This window comes from Gracilinanus agilis, chromosome 6, assembly GCF_016433145.1.
Source record: "Gracilinanus agilis isolate LMUSP501 chromosome 6, AgileGrace, whole genome shotgun sequence".
Classification (NCBI taxonomy): Eukaryota; Metazoa; Chordata; class Mammalia; order Didelphimorphia; family Didelphidae; genus Gracilinanus; species Gracilinanus agilis.
The window spans coordinates 28080134-28097832 of NC_058135.1; the positions used below are offsets into that span (position 1 = coordinate 28080134).

Genomic DNA, 17699 nt, shown 5'->3' on the forward strand with positions numbered 1-17699 from the left:
TATTTTAATATTTATATATATTTATATATATTTTAGTTATTATATATAAATTTATATATAATTATATGTACATATAATTATATATATATATATATATATATGCTATATAAATTCTGGCTATTCAGAAAGGCTTGAACCTCAAATACTCACTAGCTATGTGACCCTAGGCAAGTCACTTAAACTCTGCCTCAGTTTCCCAAATGTAAAACAGAGGTCATAATAGCCCCCACCTCACAAGGTTATGAGGATTCTCCGGAGAAACAGGAATCTCTCTCTAAAGCAGCATCTTCGTAAATGAAAATGGAGCTTTGGGTGTGTATACATGTGTGTAGGTGTACATCACGCTCAGAGTTATAGAAACAGATTCGCTTGATCTCTACGAGTTCCCAAAGACCGCCATCATTAAGCATGGCGCCCAGCGTGGCGCCATGAGCACTCACGCCAGGAGGAAGGCTTTCACGGCTCAGAATCCTCGGTCACAGACAGGGCATTCATTATTCTATCAGTCTTTTTTAAAGCTAACATTAGAAGAAATGTGGGTGTGCGCAGAATATTAAACTCCTCTCTTTTAGCCATCTTATGCCCCAATCATAGTTCTTTAAAACTGGCAGTTTGAATTCTAGAGGGAAAACAATTGGACTTTAAAAAACAAACTGGAGGAAGGATGTCCTGACAAACTCAGGGCTTTACAGAGAACTTTGTTCGGCAACAATATAGAGTTTGTCTGTTTTTTCTCTTTTCCTTGGGGCTTCATGGCTGGACAGTGTGGTATTAGGGAGCCTGCTTCCTGCTCTCTTTTTTTAAGGATCTAGAAACTACTCTCTTTCTTTAGACCAAACACCAAAACCAAGATGCAGCTTATACATTTATAATATATATATATTTACTGTCATTAAAAATATATATGAGTTTGACTATAAAATGGGTTTAATCAGATCGACATTTCACCAAAATAAACATTCTAAGGAACTTTTGCATATGGTTCTGAGTTAACCCCAGCTAAGGATCAATTGTGTGGAGAGCCCATTCCTAGCTTCACTTCCAAATCAATAGTCACTACCACAAATGATTTTTATGTAAGAAAAATGGCATGTCCAGTATTCAAGGCATTCTGTCTTAACGGCGTTGCATCCCAAACCTAGCAATGGGGAGAACATTCTCCTTCTTTCCTCATGCTCTTCTTACACTTGCAATAATCTAAGGTTACTTTTATTTATAAAATAAGCATGAAATAAGCAAAAACACAGAAATCCCCTGAAATGTGAATTTAAGTTAATTTAGGGCACCTGGAAAGGACAGCCCAAGTTCATACTCACTGGAAAATGTTTAATCCCCTCGACGCATTTAAATTATTACACACCGTGTAAGGCGTCACGTTCTCTAGGCAGAATGTTCAATTTGTACCTGCCATACGTGGGCACGAGACTGGCCACGAGGCAGCGTTCCAAATGTGGGCAACCACGTCCGTTCTTCAGATGTTTAAAAGGACAAAAGGAAAGGCCGCGGGGAGATGACGGAGCGGGCCATTTCTAACCTGTGAGTGACCGCCACGGCCTTTCTCCATCGTCACTTAAAGCCAGCGTCCAGAAATAAAGCAGCCTCACACAATCTGTGCACAACAGGACGTTTCAAAGGCGAGCAAACAAAGCCTTTCGCTTTGTTTTTCCAGTTTGGCTGAGTCGGTGTTCTTGTGTGCAAATGTTCTTTGAACTTGAGGCTAACAAATGTGTATAGAGATGGCAGGCTCTTCCTGTACAGACACAAGAGTGTTTTCTTATTTCTTTTATGTATTTTAAAATAGCCCTTACTAAAATCTTGCATGTGTGTGCTTGTTGTGAAAATTATAAGCCTTTGCCTTCTTTAATTCTCATAATCAAACATCTTTTTATTTTAATTATTATTCATCGTGACTATTTTTATTTTTTTGTTGGCATTTGGTAATAATAAACATGCACATTTCCAAAAGAGCAAAAAGAAAAATAAGTCACTCCACAATGCTCTTGTCCATGCAAAGTCAAAAAAATAACTCTTATGTCAATGATATAACACTTTGCAAACTTTGGTGCAGTGGAAACAAGTTTGTCTCATGACTATTTTATTTACATACCAGTATAGCATGTAACATGTCTACAAATAAATTTTTGAGCTATTTTAAAAACAATTTTTAAAAGTGCTGCTTTATAGGCATATGTATTTGAATTAATGGAAATCAAAGAGGAAATTAGAACTGAAAATGAAGATTTCTTACTAATTTTTTTTGGCTACTCAGTAGCCAAATGAAAATTTGTTCATTTAGATATACCAATAACATTTGTTGATTCGGGTTTTATAATTTAGTAATGTAAGATTTTTTTTCTATAGGTTTTTTCAAAGATATAGATGAATTTCAAAATAAGTTAATAGTAGTATGTTCCAATTGATATACCCTCATATTTAAGGTTTTTTAAGATATGCAAAATTTTTCTTTAAAAATATAATTTTGATTATGTAGAATTCATTATTAACCATTCAATTTCAAAAATAGAAACTATCATTAAAATACATTATATCTCTTAAGTTGTAACTCTTTAGAATAATAACAATCTGTCATATAATGGTAAAGTAAAGCATCCAGACCCACTATCAATGTTCAATCTCAGTTTTGAATTTTAAAAATTCACAATTTACCTTTCAGCTATGCACTCTCATTGTGTAGGGAATCAAAATGGGAAAACATTAGCACTGAGCTCATGCTTAACATTCCTTAAAAAGAATGGCATCCTTCTCTCCCCTCTCCATTTTTTTAAAGCAATTCTTCAAGTAATTAACAGAAATGGAGAAAAGCCGCTTTGGGGCTACAGTGCCATTCATCAAAAGTAGTTTGGCAAAGATTACATCAGACATCCACCTCTGACATTTGGGATCAATCAGCTTTAAAAGAACAGACGTATCAGTTTAAAGGGCGGCCCTCCAAATGGGACAGGCATGTTTGTCTATCAAGTGCCCTCATTGGGAGAAAAACAAAACTTTAAAAAAATCAAATCATGCATCAAAAATGTATTCTAGTTCCTCCAAAGCACACCCTTTCGAGATTTGGGAGGGCTGTGAACCATAAAGAAATCTTGGTTGATTTGGAGCCTAAGAAGAAAAGTTGATAAATCTTAGGGTGGATTAAGGTGACACTTAAAATGTCAACGTTTGAAATGGATAATTCAAAGTTTTCCAATTCCCTGGTCCTAACAGTCAGCTGGGTGCAGACGGCTCCACGGAACTTTCTCTGATAAAGGTAACAGCCAGATAACTAAAATGAATCAACAATAGACTTTTTTCCTGCTTACATTTTCAGTATGTTTTCACTGAAAAAGATGTGAAAAATATTCTGCCTTGGATATCACCTTTGAAGAAATAATGTATTCTTCAGTTTCTGGCTTCCTATTATAACCTTGCTTTTTGCCTTTAACAGAAGAAAAGAAGACCCAGGACTACCTCGTCTCATACCCAGGCATTTAAAATAAGAATTCTCCATGCTTGTCTTTTTTTTTAAATCGGAAAATAGCCAACATAAACTGTAGCTGCTAATAAGTATGTGGATGGCCTGATACCAATCTCAATTATTTTAATTAATTAGATCTACATGTTTATTATTATAATTTCCACTTTTTATCATAGAACTTAATTTCTTTAGACCTCAGGTTTCTCAACTATAAGAACGAGGGTATGGGATTAGATGATCTCTATGGTTTCTCCTGTCTCTAACAAGCTATGGCAATATTTTTAAAAATGTTTCCTCAAACTTTTTGTTACATAGAATGGGTTTTTGAAATCTCTGTATAAATGAGAACTTTTAACTTTTAAAATCCATCAGAGAAAGATTAATCATTTTTCAGGTAACATTCCAATTAGTAGAACTAATTACTTAATTTTACTCTTAATTTAACTTAATTTAAAGTTACTGCCTCTGTTGTCTTCTCATGAACCTATCTGGGCAGCAGTCATAGCCAAGGAGTGAAACTATTGCTCAGTTGAAGAAACATAAGAGAAAAATACTACTCAAGATAGTACTGGGGGTCAGTTAGGTAGCTCAGTGGATAGAGAGAGGCAGACATGGAGATGAGAGGTCCTTGGTTCAAATCTGACTTCAGATACTTCTTAGCTGTGTGATCTAGTACAAGTCACTTAACCCAGTTGTCTAGTCCTTATTTGTCTTCTGCCTTGGAATCAAACTTAATGCTGATTCTAAGACAGATGCTAAGGGTTTAAAAGAAAGAAGGAAAAGAGAGAAGAGAGAGAGAAAGAGAGAGAGGAGGAGGAGGAGGAGGGAAGGAAGGAAAGGAGAGAGGAGGAGGAGGAGGGAAGGAAGGAAGGGAGAGAAGGAAGGAAGGAAGGAAGGAAGGAAGGAAGGAAGAAAGGAAAGAAGGAAGGAAGAAAGGAAGGAAGGATGGATCTGCCATTCTGGCTTGAGCTGCCATCAATCTGAGTTGAAATAAAAGTCAAGACATGCACAAACATGGTAGATAGGACAGGCTGTTTAAAATGTCACAATGGAGCCAAGGAAGCATACAGGGCTCTCTAATTCACAGAAATGCTTAACTCACGGTCCAAAAAGAACACAAAAACTCCAGAAGTGAATCAAAGTCCTGAGCTCGGTTTTATCGGAGCGGAATGGAATTGTCCTTCGCGTTTCTTAGATTGTTGAATAGCTCTGGGTCACGTGGAGGATTGGTGGTTCTAAACTTAAACGGTGGCCATTACTAACAGGAGTAAAGTTTCCACCATGATGAAGGTATGTGTGTATGCATAAATGTTGACTTGGATATGACATTCCTAAACGGAGGTTCCTTTCTCAGTAGACAATATAGAAGTGAGTGACCAGCCCACAGACAACACAGCCTGTATCGCAGAAGATATCCTTTGGACTGAGACCACCTTCATTCACTCAATCCAACTATGTCTTTTCTGAAGAGATGCTTTTTTTTCACATGATGTTTAAATCAATGTCTCTCTTGTTGATGAGGACCTCTAAGAGCCTTATTTTTGCCTTCACATGTTTGTATTCATTGTATTCCTCAGCTATTGGAATGCGGTCTTCCTTCTGGACAGTTCTAATGAAAACACAAGAGAGATGATATTAATTTTTTCCCCCTTTTCCCTATAATCTTCTTTACGACATAGAGATTACATTTTCTTTTACATGTCTTTCCAAGAATTATAAACCAGAAACATTTGGTATTAACCCAAGTCTCTAGGAAAATTTTGGTTGGTTTAAACAAAGATCATTTGGCTTACATTCGTATGCAGTTTACTTAAAGTTTTCTCTTGAACATTGAGTTGTGTAAGCTGTGTGTAGAATATAACACTAAAAATGTATATTTAAAAAAAGTAATATGGTTTTTAAATGAAAAGCAAAAAGGAATATATTTGTCCTAAGACCAATCTCAATTATTTAAATTAGATATACAGGTTTATTATTATAATTTTCACTTTTTGTTATACTTAATTTCTTTAGATCTCAGGTTTCTCCACTATAAAAATGAGGTGTGGGATTAGATGATCTCTACAGTTTCTTCAGACTCAATTCTATGGCAGTATTTAAAAAAAATGTTTCCCCAAACTCCTTGTTACTTATAACAGAATGGGTTTTTGAAGTCAGTGGATTTAGGGAGATTATGACATTTAGTTTGCTGAAGGAAAAATTTATTTTAATGGTTGAAACTTAACTGGAAAGAAAAAAAGATTCTTTAGGTATTTTATGCAGTTCATTCTCTGACTTATGAGACTTTAAGTACTTAAAGTCATACTATATAAACTTATTTGCCAAATGAAATCTACTTTTAAAATCTCTCACAGAAACTGCACAAGGATGAAATGGATCCTTTTAAGAAAATAGAACAATTTTTTGTTGTTCTTCATTTGAATTATAAGCTGTATACATGTTAAAACCAGTGGAAATGTGTGTTAGATGTGGGGGTGAAGGGGAAAGTAAAAAGATGAATCATGTAAAAAAAATAAAAGTATTGGTTCATCTAAAAAAATGAATTATAAGCTGTCTGACATGAGCCCAGCATATTTACTCTATTTTTATTTTTTTTGGCAAAGATATTTTACCAATGACATATATTAACAATTTTCCACATAAGTTTTCTGAAATTATATGATCCAAATTGTCTCCCTCCCTCCTTTCTCTCCCCATTCTCAGAGCTGGTTAAGCAATCTGATCTGGGTTATACATGTATTATCATGCAAAACATATTTCTGTATTGTTCATTTTTGTAAGAGAATAATCATATTAAACCAAAACATCCAAAAAACTACAGTGAAAAGTCATATGCTGTGCTCTGCATTCCAACTCCAACAGTTCTTTCTGTGGAGGTGGACAGGATTCTTTGTCGTAAGTCCCTCAGAATTGTCCTGGATCATTGTACTGCTGTTGGTAGCTAAGTCTTTCACAATTTTGCTTTTACTGTGTATATAATATCCTCCTGGTTCTGCTAATTTCACTCTGCATCAGTTCCTGCAGATCTTTCCAGTTTTTTTTGGAAATTATCCTGCTCATCATTTCTTACAACACGATAATATTCCATCACCGACATTTACCACAATTTGTTCAGCCATTTCCCAGGGGATGGACATCCCCTCAATTTCCAACTCTTTGCCACTACAAAAAGAGCAGCTATAAATATTTTTTATAAGTAGGTCTTTTCGTTCTTTTTAAAAATCTTTTTGGGATAAAGACCTAGTAGTGGTATTAATTACTAGATCAAAGATTTGCATTATTTCATAGTCCTTTGGGCATAGTTCCAAATTGCCCTCCAGAATGGTTGGATCAGTTCACAACTCTACCAGCAATGTATTAGTGTCCCAATTTTGCCACATCCCCTCCAGCATTTACTACTTTCTTTTACTGTTATATTGGCCAACCTGGTAGGTGTAAGCTAGTACCACAAAGTTGTTTTAGTTTGTATTTCTCTAGTTAAGAGGGATTTAGAACACTTTTTCATAACATCATTGATAGCTTTGATTTCTTTACCTAAAAATTGCTTATTCATATCTTTTGATCATTTTTCAGTTGGGGAATGGTTTGTATTCTTACAAATTAGACTTGGTTCTCTACATATTTGGGAAGTAAAACCTTCATCTGAGAAATTTTTAAATACCACTCCCCCCGTTTGTTGTTTCTCTCCTAACCTTGGTTACATTGGTTTTGTTTTTATAAAACCTTTTTAATTTAATATAGTCGAAATCATTCATTTTCTATCTTGTAATGTTCTCTGTCTCCTGTTTGGTAATAAATTTTTCCCTTCTCCATAGATCTGACAGGTCTATGAACAGGTCTATATGCTCCCCTGATTTACTTATGGGATCACCATTTCTATTTAAATCATAAACCCATTTTATTGGTCTATACCTCGTTTCTGCCGTACTGTTTTCAGCATATGGATGTCTCTTAAATGCTTGCAGAACTATTCCATAAGGCAGGGGTCGGCAATGTATGGCTCTCGAGCCATATCTGGCTCTTTTGAGGGCCAGATAGGGCTCTTTCTGCAAGAGCCATAAAGTCATCGCGACACAGTAACTAACAGTTTACGCATGAGGTCGTGTGTCACGTGATACCTCACATGATCCTTTTGGTACCGCGACTATCTTCTAAGCTAGAAGCTCCCTCATTGATATTGCCGCGCGAGACAAATCCTGGTCTTTAGTTCGGCTTGGTAGGTGTGCTGTGCGTTCCTCCTTCTGCCCTCCTTTTCCTCTTTCCACACCTGTTACTAACATCTTGGGGTTCTGTATAGTGATTGATCACTTTTGTCTACATTCTCTACCCCTCTGCCTCTGATTTACATGGCTTTATCTCAGGGCATTCATGGGGTCTGCACTCCCTATTTGTGGGATTGTTATTGTTTTTAACTTTTCTACCTGCTCTTAAAGGGGAACTAGAGTCAGATCACATCTTTACATAGGCTTCATTAGTGAGAAGCATTTCTCCCCAGTAGTTGTTTCATTTGATACAGAATGACTGAGTAGGCAGCACTGATAACACCTGTACCAGGAAATGTGTGTGATGTGTCCTGGCCAGTTTTCCATGTAAAGGTACCCTCCTCCCCGACTACTTACTAATGCCTGCACACAAGTCATGTTATTTTCTGTAATCTCCTGATCTCCTACTTAATTTATGTGGCCAAATGGCTTAACCAGCAGGCCGGCAGCTTTTTCTTCTCCTGTTGCCTGACTTAAGAGAGGGAGAGGAAAAAGTATTCTTCCCTGAATTTTTCTCTCTTTATTTCAGCAATTTTCTTAGTGTAAAGGAGTTTTATATGTAGGTGTGCAGTTATATCAGAACTATATTGCCTCATTAAGTCTTGTTTTTTGATTAATAATCAAAATAATTTTGATTAATAATCAGCAAAACCATGCAGCACCAGAAGTCACATTAACATACTTTATTCATCAATGGCTAGCACATAATAACATTATTAAAAATAGTTGGGAGACTTATTGTACTTTAAAAGTGTTGTCTTTACATAAAAAGCACATATTTACTTGTATTCAGTGTTAAACATACTGTACAGCTTTCACAAAATTACATTTTAAAAAATGTGGCATTTATGGCTCTCACGGCCAAAAAAGGTTGCAGACCCCTGCCATACGGAGTCAGAGAAAGCACAGCATAAAGGAAAGAGTGCTGACTCTAGTTCAAATCCCACCAGATACTATCTTTGTGACCTCAGTTTTCTCATCTGTTAAAGAAGGGGATGTCTTAGATGGTATCTGAGATCCCTTCCAACTTTAGGTCTGTAATCCCATGACCTCATGATCATTTTTGCTCCAACACCAACTTGGATTCTTATAAATCAACTAAATGTAAAATTTTAAGGTGCTACTTTCCATTCTTCCCTGTGCTTCATCTTTCTCCCTAATCTCAGCTTTCTAAAAATTAATTCAAATCTAATTGTTTTGCTACCTATAGAATAGTACTTTACATTTTACTTCTTTCTTAGACCCTAACTTCTATGGAGACCATTTAATGAAACAGCAAAAGATAGGCTTCTCAAAATGGTGGGAAGGGACCACCTCAGAAGGTAGACTCAAGGAAAGTAACACAGTGAATCTTCAGGGTATTTTTCTCCCTTTGGACAAGCATACAATGGATTAGGGAGGAAAAGGGGGCAGGGGAATGTAATACCTTGAGTTTTGTCTGAAAAAATTATCCTCAAAGTCATGAATTTTTTTTCGAAGTCTTTTCTTTTCTTCTTTCATTTCTTGAAGTAGTTCTAAAAGCTCATTTCTGAGGATGAAAAATTGGGAAAAAAACAAAATTAAGCAAACAGAAAAATAAAATAATGCAATGAAATGGCAAACCAGTGAACATTCTGGACAGTTTTGGAGCAGTTAAAAATAAAATTTTGAGGCAGAAGGGTGAAATTTGTAAACTTTTTCTATTGAAGTATCCTTAGGGCTTTAAAAATAAGAAGAGGGGAAATCTGTGCACAGGATGTACCAAATTGTGAAGGACAGTTCCATATAAAGCCAATTATTAAACATCTTTTGTTCTTTGAAGCAAGAACTAGGGAGCTCAGTAGATAGAGGGGCCCAGAGATGAAAGGTTTGGGATTCCAGTCTGGTCTCAGATGCTTCCTAGCTGTGTGACACTGGACAAATCACTTAACTTCTCCTGCCTAGTCCTTAATGTTCTTTTGCCTTGGAACCAATACACAGAATTGATTCTAAGATGGAAAATTTCTTAAAAAAGAAAAAAAGAGAAGGAGGGAGAGGAAGTTAGGATGGAAGGGAGGGAGGGAGGGAGGGAAGGAGGGAGGAAGGAAGGAAGGAAGGAAGGAAGGAAGGAAGGAAGGAAGGAAGGAAGAAAATAAATAAAGCTCTCTAAACTAATGAATAAAAGTCACTCTTATTCTACACAAGTGAGAGGATCATATATGGAGAGCTGGAAGACCCCTCAGATGCCATCTGGTCCAACTCCCTACTTAGGAAACTGAGATCCAGTGAGACCACACTAGTAATAATAATTAAAGGTGAATTTGAACCTAGGTCTTTGACTAGAGAATCACTGTCCCATGAAGATATTTCCTAAATAAGTCATATCTTTTTTGGTCTATATGTTTATCTTAACTTAAAAATATTTTTAAAATAGAATTTATAAAAGTGATTTCTTTTGAAAACAGTTGTAAGAAATGTGACATACAGAGATGCAGCATGAAGGTTGGGAACTCCCATATCGTGACCACCTTTTAGATATAACCTATCATCCACTGGGGAAAGAAAGCGATCAACGTCTTCGAGCTGATCAAGAAAGTAGAAGTCAGTTTCTACGGGGATCCCAAAATCTTGCTTCGCGATGTATTCATCTGATGAATCTTCCCCTTCTCCCTGGAGAGATACACATCCGGTTACTCTCATCATCACAGATATACTGATAACTATGATGGAAAAGATAACTTGTAAGGTGCCGCAAACATGCAGAAATAAAATTTCATGTTGTTCTCCATACAAATATATAATACAATGAAATTTAAGTGTATTTACAAGAGTGGTATTTACACACAGACCCAAAGATACCAAATAGAAAAGCAGTGTAAGCAGCTCAAATTCTTTTTTTTTTAAACCCTTACCTTCCATCTTGGGATCAATACTGCGTATTGGTTCCAAGGCAGAAGAGCAGTAAGGGTTAGGCAATGGGGGCTAAGTGACTAGGAAGTATCTGAAGCCACCTTTGATCTCTAGACCTGGCTCTCAATCCACTGAGCCTGCTACCTGCCCCCTTAAGAATAAAAGAGGCAACAAGACAAATGATAAGCACTACAACGTTCTATAAGCACACTGAAGAGGAACAGGCGGGCTGAAAATCCCCACTAGAACTTTTATGAATGGACTGATGAAACCCAGAGCCACAATTATATGGGCATCCGTATCTCGGGTATTTTGTTGCTTTGAGACTTGAAGGAATAATGTTCCTGATGAAGTGATACACAGTGTCAGAAAAGATCTCTAGTGAAGAAGCCTGGACATTGTCATTTAGGAAACGAGACTGGGAAACATTATTTTGTGATTGCTTATAGAGGGAGGAGGGGGAAAGAGCTTAGAAAACATTTGAGGAGACCACAAAAACTTTTATCTAATGCTGGTTTAAGAAGGCATGAAGTTTCTGAATATTTCCAAACTCAAAGAATTCTCAAGGACTGAGCTGTTTACAATATGAGCTTTCTATATTTCTCTCACGATAAAAACCAAATCTACAAGGAAGCAATAGGTTAAAAATGGTAACCAAAAGAATGAGTAATTCATGCTAGGGATGCCGAACTTTCAAATAAAGGCAAGAGAAGAAACTTTGTAGAGATTTCTTCAAAATGCTGAAATTCAAGGTTAAAGAGCCCGTCCTTCCTCCTTCCCTTGCTTTTTCTTTATTTCCTTTACATTCTGTCTTAAAATCAATACTGTGTACCGGTTCCAAAGCAGAAGAGCACTGAGGGGCTTGGCAATGGGAGTTAAAGCTCAGGGTCACACAGTTAGAAAGTGACTAAAGTCAGATTTGGAGCCAATGTCTTCTGTCTCTGGCCTTCCTCTCCACTAAGCCACCTGCTGCCTCCCGAAGAGTTCTTTCTTAAAATGGCTCCCTTAACAGTTGTATGAAGTCATGAATTCAAAATAAACTGATTTACATGAAACCTATTCTGCAAGGCTACACATATCTACATAGGAGATATAGCTTTCTGGATCATAATAGCTGCAGAATTTAATAAGAAAAGAGAATCTGGAATTTATACGTAAAAATTTTTCAGTCATTTTAACAAAGGAATTGTTTGAGGAAAATATGGATTTAGAATGATACAACCTAATTTTGCAAATCTGTTTCTTAAAAAAGGAATCGAACATCTTACTTCCTTGTCAACAGAACAAGGGCCTGATGTGATTAAAAAGAAAGAAAATCAGTCCTGAACTCTCTCCCTCCTTTCGGCCTTGCACTTTCTGTTGACACTGGCTTCCTTACTATTCTTTGAACAGGTCACTCTGTCTCCTGACACTGTGCATTTTCCTGTGCTCCCCATTCTCTCCCTCCTCAGTCTTCACTTTCTGGCTCTTCCCCATCAGCTAAAATCCTACCTACAGCAAGAATCTTCCTTTCTATTTTAACCTGCAGTATATCGCTTGTTTGCATGTTGTTTTTCACATTACACTGTGAGCTGCTTGAGAGCAGGGGCTGTTTTCACCTCTTCCTCTGCCTCTCCAGTGCTTAGCCCATGGTTTGTGCTTAGTAAATGCTTGTGGCTAATGTGACTCAACTTGAAGAAACAAAGCTGGAGTGTGAACTCAGGTCCAAATTCAATTTTTGGAAGGAGAACCTGAACCCTTCCTGATTCCAAAGACAACTCTTTATGTCTCATCTTCTCCTCTCCCTCCTCTTCTCTCCTCCCCCCATCTATCTGTCTCCTCCCTCTCCTGCTTTCCAACCCCTCCTCCTATCTCTCACCATCTGTCTCTCTCCCTCCTCTCTTTTTCTCTCCCTCCTTCCCTCTTTCTCTCTCTCTCCTTCCCTTCTCTCTATCTCTGTCTGTCTCTTTCCCTCTCTCCCTCTGCTTCCTTCCTCTCTTTCTGTCCCCCACCCATCTTTTTGTCTCTTGCACATATATGTAATATGATGAAACTGTTGAGAGAAAGGAAGTACAGAAATCAGCATGGAGGCATACTTGTATTGGGTACAAGGGGTATTTTTTTGGATGCTTTTCCCAACCCCACTCACACACAATTTGAACTCTTTATCATGGGAGATTTCAATGATCAAGACATTGTTTAGAATCCTAATTCTGCTCAAATCAATCACTACAAAGTCAATGTCTTTGAATTGGGGAATGGCTAAAAAGATTGCTATGATGACATTACTGAACTCTAAGAAATAACGAGCAGGAAGCACTCCTAGAAGCTTGGCAAAGCTGCATGCACAGGCATAAAGTGATGGAGAAGCAGAAACACTGTCTATAGTGACAATGGAAAAGGAAAGAATGAAAAAAGAAACTACTAGACCAAGCTCAGCTCAGAGGAAAAAAGGAGAAAATAGCCTTTTTAAGGTAAGAGATAAAGTAAGAGTAGTTGGAGATAAGAAGGTAAGAAATATAGGTGTAGAATTTTGCTCATCCAATGTTGATATATGGATTGATTTTATGGAGCTTTTTCCCTCTTCTTCTTAAAACATTTTCTTAAAAGATACTTGTGGATGGAGGAGAGGCTCCGCTTAGGTGGCTCAGTGGACTGAGAGCCAGGCCTAGAGACTTTGAATCCGTCCTCGGACACTTCCTAGCTGTGTGACCCTGGGCAAGTCACTTAACCCCCAAGGCCTAGCCCTTATTGCTCTTCTGCCTTGGAACCAATACATAGTATTGTTTCTAAGACAGAATGTAAGGGTATAAAAAAATGGGAAGTTTATTGAGTAAGGGACATGAAAACAATATATTTAGGAATAAAAGTAGTGTAAAAACAAAAGATAAGTAGAAATAAAAGAGGGGAAGAGCACAACCAAAATTATTTGGTTTTGTAACAGTGTCATCTCTCAGAAGGTGTAGGAGGCAGTGAATAATGGTAATAATAATAATAATAATAATAGCTAGTATTTATATTGAACTTTGAGGTTTGTAAAGTGTTTGACAAGTATTGCCTCATTTTATCCCCATGACAACCCTGGGAGTTAGGCACGATTCTTGTTCCTATGTTACAGATGAGGAAACTGAGACAGACAGAAATGAAGTGACTGGTTGTATGGCTAACAGATGGAGACTATCCTACAGGAGCATCCTATGGCTCTTTCTTGGATGGCTCTGTTCTAACCAACATTTTTGTTAATAATTTAGACCAGGGGTGTCAAACTCGTAGGAACAGACCTCTGCTGAAAGATTGACTCAGAAAACCACCCATGAACATTCCTTCCCTTATACTGTATTTTTGTTTCTTTTGTAAACATTTCCCAATGACATTTTAATCTGGTTCCAGACACACCAGGCCCACAAGCTCTGGGACCTCAGATTTAGAAAAGGCTTTCTCAAACCTTGGGACCTAGGAATCTTGTTCAATAAAACACCGAACATGTGATCCTAGGCAACTGGAACAGAAATGTGACATCCACTCCAAGGAAGGCAACAGATCCAGAGGACTTGCTTGGAGACAGCCATCAAGATAATAAAGTGATTATAAACCACATTATGTGAGGAATGTTTAGTGGAACCAGAGATGTTTGGCCTAGAGAACAGAAGACTTGGGGGCAAACAGATTAGCTTTGTCTACATATCTGAAGGCTATAATTTGGAAGGATTTTGTATTGCCACGGATGGCAAAACTAGGATGAATGGGTAGAAATTATTGAGACATATATAAGAAAAAGAAAAATATATATAAATTTAAATGATTAGAGCTGTCTAGAAATAGAATGAATTTCATATAGAACATTAACTGGAAGTGGGTATAAAGATAATTTCAACTATAGGGCAAGAATTTTTAAAGGTTTTTTCTAATAAAAAATTGGAAGTATAGCCACAGTTCATGTGACAAGGAAAGTACTATTAGAAGAGCAAGTTTTCTTCTCTAGGAAGAGCTCTATCACATGTATATACCAGAATAATGTTCTAATTTTCACCTTCAAATGTCCAAATTCACAGAAAAAATTATGGTATTTGAATTAGTCAACAAACAAACTGGATCAGAGTTAAAACACAACTGTGTTCAGCTTCAGATTATCCTTGCAAGACATAAGTGAAAATATCTGAGAACATGAAACCTTACTAGTGTCTTTTGTCATCCATATGCTTTTTTCAAAAGTTTGTGAGGACAGCTGGGTGGTTCAGCAGCTAGAAAGCCAGGAGATCCTGGATTCATTTCTGGCTTCAGACACTTCCTAACTGTGTGACCCTGAGCAAGTCACTTAACCCCCATTGCCTGGTTTTTATCGCTCTTCTACCTTGGAATCAATACGTAGTATTGATTCTAAGATGGAAGGTAAGGTTTGTTGTTGTTTTTTTAAGTTGCTAACAAAAATCAAGAGTAATGAATTTAAATTTCATTTTGGAATATATCAACAAAGTAAGAGTAACAGAACTGATCTCTTTATGGATCCATTTTAAGTAATTGAAGAAACACTGAGTGATCTTGCCTGAATATTTAAATTCAGCCTTGCAAATATAGGCAACAGAGACTGAGCCACAGAAAGTAGAGAGCTTTTTGTACCTCCATCACCACAACTAAATAAAGAATACAAATCAAATGTTGTGTTCATGGTAGGTCAGAAGCTCCATTTTCATATATGAAAAAAATTTCATTGCAAAATAAGTGCCTTTTCTAGAAATCTAATTAGGAAGATCTAGAGGAGAAGAAAAATCCCAGCACAGGTAGAAAACTGTGATCTTGGTTGCTAACTGGACTGTCCCTCTATGGAAGTTGGAGAAATCTGTAGTGAAGAAAATCCATTCCAGAAACTTGTGTTAATTGTGACATCAAACAACAACATACACTGAAAACAGAGCAAAGGAAATAAGCTAATCAAAAAAGGTTCAAAATCGACCATATTCATATAGCTAATGTTCTTCTGGAGATATTCTAGAAGTAATACTGGAGAATAATTAATATATTTTTCATTAACAAAAGAGACAGAGACATTGAGGAACTAGTTATTAGTACTTTGATGTCTTCACCTTTACGTCCTTGTAGAAGGAAGCTGTTTCGCCCTCAATAATTGGTTGTAGCAAAGGACTTCTCCGCCTGTTGGAGGGGGATCCCTGTGGCGAGCATTAAAAATACGTTATATTATGAATCCCTTTCTCTTCTTCCCCCTCTTTCCCTATCCTTTCTTTTATTCCAGCCACTGGTTTACATATTAGTTTCTCCCTAGGGGAAAATAAGAATCCAGGAGTATAACCCACTTATTTATTCTTTTAATTTAACTTTGCAATAAATAGGAAAGATTCTCTCAAATTCTCTGTTAAAATTCTCTCAGGTGGCAGGTTAGATCTAATAACTCTCCAGCTAACTCTTTTATTCTAATGAAGAGTTACTCTATGGAAAGAAGTATCAGTGGGGTCATGTAGTCACAGGAACAGCAAGAAGTTTCAGGGTCAGAAAAGAGCAAGTTTAAACCAATATTTTATGTGCATTTCCATCACAACATAAAGTGATGGGATCATCTAGAGATGCTGTCCACAGAAGATCTAAAGATCTTTGCCAACAAGAGCACTGAAACAGAGTTGGCATCACTGGTTCCTTGGCAGACAAGGAAGGAGATATCCAAGAGGGAACAACCCTGAGCAGTACGTATGTACATGGATTTATGCCCCTCTCAAAGCCAAAGGACCACCTGTGTATGCAGAACAGGACACTAGTGAACCATGGCCATCGAAAAGTGGATAGGATGGGGGGCAATTGGGGGGTTCAGTGGATTGAGAGCCAGGCCCAGAGGCAGAGGTCCTGGGTTCGAGTCTGGCCTCGGACACTTCCCAGCTGTGTGACCCTGGGCAAGTCACTTGACCCCATTGCCTAGCCCTTACACAGTATGGATTCTAAGACAGAAGGTAAGGGTTTTTAAAAAAAGTGGCTAGGATGATGGGAAGCTGGCCAGTGTAGTGAAGCCATTTCTCATTGCTGTAGATCCTTTAACATAAAATGGCCAAAATGCACAGGTCAAAGGAAGGAGAACCTGCCCAGAATAACCCAGTGTTGATGGTGGACAGCAGAATTGTTTCACAGGGCCACTATACTCAATGTCCTCTCTTTCCTCTCCACCTTCCTTCTCCCTCCAAGGCTCTCTCTCTTGCCTGAAGCCAGAATCCCCCAAAGAACAGAATCTTTCCTTGGGTAAACGGTTCAGAGAAACCATTGCCAGGATGATAAACCCACTCCATACGGAGGGAGAGGCCTGGGGAGGCCACTGGTTAGCTCTGGCCTTGCTATGAGGGGGCACTGAGCGCTCTCCGAGGAAGTCTGCCAGATTACAAACATGATGTGCAGTCAAAATACGTTACTCAAAGGGGCCGGAAAGCTCATGATCCGGACGCCAAAAACGAGTGACCAAAGGTGAGCATTAAAAATGGGGTCTTCATGCGCCGCCACACAAGGCTGCCATTCTTCCGATGAGCCAGCTAGAAATGCCACGATGTCCTCGGGGGACGCTGAAAAGGAGGGCAGGGGCTACTCACGTGGATGGGCACGGGGTTCGCTCGGGACAGGATCTGTTTGACCAGCCGATACCTTTCATAGAGCGGCTTCATAATCTGACGCTCGCTTTTTGTCGCCTGAAAAAGAAGAAGAGACCCCCTTCTCTGGGTTACCGCGCTTACCTACCTCCGGAGGCCCCTAACAAAGGGGACGAGCCACGGAATCTCCGCGTCAACAGCCATTTATGCAAAGAACACCTTCTAGTCAAAAAGCCTTAATGCCGGACACTGAAGAGAATATTAGCAAGCCACCAGACTTTCCCAGCACCACTTTCAGGCGTAAGAAACAAAGATGCGCGTGAACGCACTGCCGGACTAATCACTCCGCTAACCCCGGCTAGCCCTAGAGAAAGACAGCCGCCACTGCTGCCGGGGTTTGCCTGGACACGTCATTTTAGACTGAGTTTATTCAGAAAGAAGGCTGTGGGAAAGGGGGAAGAGAGTTTCCCACTGAATTGAATTTCCCACGCTTCCTCCAGATTCTTAAGTAGAATCCACGAGACGCTTCGCCGCTGCCTAATC

At 38.2% G+C, this 17699-nt stretch overlaps 1 protein-coding gene across 1 annotated transcript in view; it reads right to left on the reverse strand.

Moving 5' to 3' along the window:
- Positions 1–4487: 4487 nt before the first annotated feature.
- Positions 4488–17699, reverse strand: part of FAM13A (family with sequence similarity 13 member A) — a 104312-nt gene continuing 91100 nt past the window's right edge. Inside the window, exons 15-19 of the mRNA XM_044681590.1 lie at positions 17160–17255; positions 15663–15746; positions 10178–10362; positions 9161–9262; positions 4488–5081 (exon numbers count right to left, since the gene is read on the reverse strand). Of these exons, the coding sequence (XP_044537525.1) occupies positions 4955–5081; positions 9161–9262; positions 10178–10362; positions 15663–15746; positions 17160–17255 (594 nt within the window). The 3' untranslated portion in view covers positions 4488–4954. The remainder of the gene's footprint in view (positions 5082–9160; positions 9263–10177; positions 10363–15662; positions 15747–17159; positions 17256–17699) is intronic.